Source organism: Cibotium barometz, chromosome 63, assembly GCF_041138505.1.
Source record: "Cibotium barometz isolate CiBa-2024 chromosome 63, ASM4113850v1, whole genome shotgun sequence".
In the NCBI taxonomy this organism is placed as follows: domain Eukaryota; kingdom Viridiplantae; phylum Streptophyta; class Polypodiopsida; order Cyatheales; family Cibotiaceae; genus Cibotium; species Cibotium barometz.
Window position 1 is genome coordinate 28,879,347 of NC_141108.1, and position 4,837 is coordinate 28,884,183.

General features: G+C 42.7%; 1 protein-coding gene across 2 annotated transcripts; it reads left to right on the forward strand.

Annotated features, from left to right (window-relative positions):
- The first annotated feature begins 676 nt into the window (after window positions 1-676).
- LOC147603922 (pentatricopeptide repeat-containing protein At1g11290, chloroplastic-like) lies at window positions 677-2,598 on the forward strand. 2 transcript variants are annotated; one of them, XM_086796129.1, is made up of 3 exons: window positions 677-2,092; window positions 2,173-2,237; window positions 2,435-2,570. In XM_086796129.1, exons 1-2 carry the CDS (start codon window positions 742-744, stop codon window positions 2,205-2,207), a joined length of 1,386 nt encoding a protein of 461 aa, XP_086652255.1. In that variant the 5' UTR covers window positions 677-741; the 3' UTR covers window positions 2,208-2,237; window positions 2,435-2,570. The 2 variants fall into 2 exon arrangements, with proteins under 2 accessions (XP_086652255.1, XP_086652254.1); XM_086796128.1 differs by having other exon boundaries at window positions 677-2,237; window positions 2,435-2,598.
- The last annotated feature ends 2,239 nt before the right edge of the window (window positions 2,599-4,837 follow it).

The following is a 4,837-nucleotide window of genomic DNA, read 5'->3' on the forward strand; positions in this document are numbered from 1 at the left end:
CAAGGATTCTATGAGAAGCTTCTTTAGGCTTCTTTTGTATTCACAAAAATCGGAGCATCTGTCTCATTCTTGATGATTACTCTCAAAATTTTAATAGGTATGCTTCAATTAGCATCCTTGTTTGTGTGTTAACGAGCATTTGGAATTAATTTTCCTTATTATAGTCTTTGGTTGTCCCATATAGTCATATATAATTCTTTGTAACCTATTAGCCATGCCAATTCAAAAGTCATCTTTCTTTCATTGCAGCAACAATGAGCATAACAAGTGCTGTGCATGTTTAACCTATTAATGATGTGCACGCATTGCTTTGCATCTGTCAATTTTCAAGTCATCTTTCTTTCTTTGTAGCAACAATGACCATAATCAAGAGTCGTGAATGCTTAGGCTTGCATCGATGCGACCATGTTATCTTTTGTTTCTTCAAAGCAACATTGTCGCCCAAGAAACATTTCTAGAGACCACATGTCTCGATAAAACTGCATTATGCATTTCTAGAGACCACAAGCACAGCTGCCCAAGCATTCTAGTTTCTTCCATTGGCACTCTAATCGCCGAGCATATAATGTGTGCCACTTGGGAAACATAATACTAAAAGTGGTTTTATTGATTTATGAAGTAATAATGCAAGAGAGCACAAATTCATCATGGGAGGAGGGTGAAAATTCAGAACCTTAGAATGTTTTTAATGACCCCGTGAAAACACATTTGGAGGACTCATGCTGGAGAAGATGAGGATTCATGGTCATGAGGGCTGTGCAAACGCTGTGCGAGAAGGGGCAGCTGGACAAGGCGCTGGATGTGCTCTTTCGCTTGGACACAGGCCCCTCCACCCACACCTACCTCTCCCTCCTCAAGGCATGCACCAGCAGCAAGGCCCTCCCGCAAGCCAAGCGAGTCCATGCCCACCTCGCCCAACACAGCGTCCCACTCACCGGCCTTCTTGGTGACTACTTGGTGGTGACCCTCGCCACATGTGGCGCCATCGAGGACGCCCTCCTCACATCCCACAGATTGCCTTGCCGTACTGTCTTCTCCTGGACCGCCATCATCTCTGCTTATGCTGACCGTGGCCTTGGGCAGGAAGCCCTCGGATTGCATCAATGCATGCAAGATGACCATGTGGAGCCTAACAGCATTACCTTTGTTAGCCTCTTCAAAGCTTGTGGTAGCATACCTGACCTCATTCAGGGCCTCAAGTTGCATGCCGAGGCTCTTAGGAGAGGCTTCGTCTCCCATGACTTTGTCGGCAGCTCGCTTGTTAGCATGTATGGGAAGTGCAGCGCCCTTGCCGAGGCTGAGCATGTGTTTAGTGCATTGTGCCAGCGTACTGTTGTGTCATGGAATGCGATGCTCTCAGCATATGTTGAGCGGGGCCAAGGACAGAAAGCTTTACTATTGTATAGACAGATGCTTAAGGAAGGCATCAGCCCAGACCAGCTGACATATGTGATCGCCCTTCAGGCATGTGCCACTCTTGGTGAGAAGAAGAGAGAAGCACTTCTTGTGGTGGAATGGTCAACCAAGGTGATATCACTGGGCATTGCTCAAGCATTGCATGCCGACGCTCAAAACAAAGGCGTTGCATCTGCTGCTTTTGTTAGCACCACCCTTGTGAGCATGTATGGCAAGTGTGGGGCAATTTTGGAAGCAGAGCATGTCTTCAATTTATTGTCCCATCCTGACCTTGTGTCATGGAATGCGATGCTCTCTGCTTATGTTGAGCAGGGCCAAGGACAGCATGCGTTACAATTGTACACACAGATGCACAAGGAAGGGGTGCAACCAGACCAGTTAACATGTGTGATCACCCTCCAAGCATGTGGTGCCATCCTTTTTAAGAAGGGAGAATTGTCTTGTTTTGAGGGACAGTCAACCAAGGTGATGCCTTTGAAAATAGGACGGGCATTACATGCTGATGCCCATAGAAAAGGCTTCACTTCTGATATCTTTGTTGGCAGTGCTCTCATGAGTATGTATGGCAAGTGTGGGGATGTTGTGGAAGCAGAGCACGTGTTCAGCGGACTTTTGGAGCGTAGTGTTGTGTCATGGACTGCAATGCTTACTGTGTATGTTGAGCAAGGCCAAGGAGGTAAGGCTCTACAGCTGTACAACCAGATGCAAAAGCACTGTGTTACTCTAAATCATGTCACACTTCTCTGCATTTTGCAGGCCTGCAGTACTACACGAAGCTTGGAGATATGTAAGAAGCTTCACTTTGACATCGTCTCTGCCAGGTATGATGGGATTCCCTCCGTTGCAGCCAGTCTAATCCATGCGTATGGCAGTTGTGCAAGCATGGTAGATGGGCAAGCGTTCTTTGAAGAACTTTCAGAGCCTGATATTGCATCATGGAATGCATGCATTGCGGGTCACGTAGCAGAAGGAGACTTTATAGCAAGCTTGCACATGTTTGACAAGTTGAAACTTGCAGGCATGAAGCCGGATGAAGTTACGATCACGTCAGTTCTGTCAGCTTGTGGTCATACTGGCCTTGTCCTCAGAGGTCTTGATTATTTTGAATCTATGAGCAGAGATTATGGCATAACCCCAGATTTGAAGCATTATGTTAGCATTCTGGACCTCCTTGGGCGTGTAGGGGACTTCAAGAAGGTAGAGAACATGTTAAAGAGGATGCCGATAGGGGCTGACCTCACCATTTGGTTGGACTTATTGGGTGCATGCCGTACATATGGTAATTTAGAGCTGGCAAAACAGGCATTTGATCATGCAGTGAGTCTGCAGCCTAACCAAGCTACTGCATACGTTGTCATGTCAAAGATCTATGCAGATGCTGGGCTGTGGCAGCATGCTGTTGAAGTGGAAAATTGTAGGCAGAAACAAGTTATAAACTTTTTGAACTCAACAGCCCTTTCAAAGTAGTTGTGAATTGATAAACTTTGCATTTGAACCTCTTATACTATAAACTTACTGGGAGAAGAGATAACCCACTCTTAACATAGCAAATCATAAGTTCCAGCATAGGCTATAGCTTCAAAAATTAAAGAAATTATAAGGATGGGGAAATCATGGCCAATGCTTTAAATCTAACCTATCACTGGCTACCTGACAGATTTCAGAGGTGTGTTTTTTGTTCTATGTTGACGTGGCGGCCCCCCCAAGACACACACACACACACACACACACACACACACACACACAACCCCCTCCCCCCTCTCTCCTCTCTTTTCCTCTTTTTGGGTAGTCTGATTTCAATCATGCCCATAAAAAACAAAGTCACCGAACCATCGAATTGAAACCTTGAAAACAATTTTTATCATGAGTTTTCCTTGGAAAATTATCCTTTAAATGCACTTAACTTTTACCTGGCATTTTTTCTGAATGATGCTGCAAAGCACCTTGAGCCAGATGGTATCACATAATTGATGTAATTGTTGTCACCACACAGCTCTCTAAGGTTTGCAATAATCTTTTGATTATAGTTTTAAGGAGAGTTTAGCTATACCTTGCATAATGCATAAAAAAAGCATTCCGTAATCAAAATGATTAACTTCATCATCAACCGATGTTGGTTAACATGTGAATGTGCAAGATTCTAAGAGAGACTAATTTTGTAATCGATGGTCAAAGCATCCACCTTGTTCAGATGATTACTCTCAAAATTCTAATAGGTGCACTTCTAAAAGCATCCTTTCTTTTATATTGATGAGCAATCATATTTTTTTCTTACTATGGTTTTGTAAAGTCTGTTAAAATATGCACCAAAATACTCATGTATTCAACCTTAGGGGATAATGGGGCATATGGTCTAGATTGATTTGTAACTGGCTCAGTAGATTGATATTCACTTGAAAATCTCTACAAATGCAAGTGGCCAAGTAGATGCCAATCAGTCCACCATAAATCAGGGAAAGCTAGAATCATGGAGATAGAATCATGGAGTGCGGAGACATTGTAGGAGTTGACTTGGCTCCCTTTGTCTTGTACTTAGCCTATATAATGGGCCTCTTAGTATCAATCGAATACACTTGTTCTCTCCTAATTGCATTGTTATTATGCTAATCCTGTGATTAGTGTAATCTCTATGCTTAAGTATTAATCATGCACTCATCAATCATGACCTTGATCACGTATTATGACACACCATGAATTTTTACATGGTATCAGAGCATAGATCCAAGCTTGTTCTCCAACCTCCAATACTGTTAGGAATCTCTTAATTACTTTTTGATTAAGTTTAATGAGGTATTAAGCATTTTTTACTTTTTTCCTCTTCTGCTCCAACACCTCCAGCCATTGAAGTTTTGATTTCTCATTACACAGATGCCCAATACCAAACCCTCTTAGGGTTGTTTATAGCACTCACAAAGGCATATTTGCCCTAGCCTAATTGTGGCAGTTGGCACGCATAGCAGTCGGGAGCATCAAAATAACACATGTTTTTTTTTGCAAAACCCACAAAATTGAGAGCTCGGTGTTGAATTGGTTCAATTTCTCCGTGGTCTAGAGGTTCTGGACAGCTTCACACACAGCTGCGGCATTCCTTTTGTGAAATTTGACTCACAGCAACTGGTAGAGCAATGTGTACTTCATAGAAACCTTCCTTGGTAAAATTGAGATTAAGAAGTGATTAATGTGCTTAATGAAATATTTATGAGTTCAAGACTCAAGCTAACACATTGATCTGATAACACCTTGAAGGTATTTTGAAAAAGATTAGTGCAAGGGCTTCGATTGTATACTTCATTGAGCCTCTATTTTTCGCACTATGAACAGTGAGTTAACCTCACTATTGAAGGCTTAGATAGCCCTAATCTAAGTGTTCAGGTGAAATTGGTGGTTCATTCATACCATTGGGTAGTTGCTAAAAGCTCCT

Coding starts and splice junctions, on each gene's coding strand:
- LOC147603922 (XM_086796128.1), top strand. CDS start 742: ATGGTCATGAGGGCTGTGCAAACGCTGTGCGAGAAGGGGCAGCTGGAC.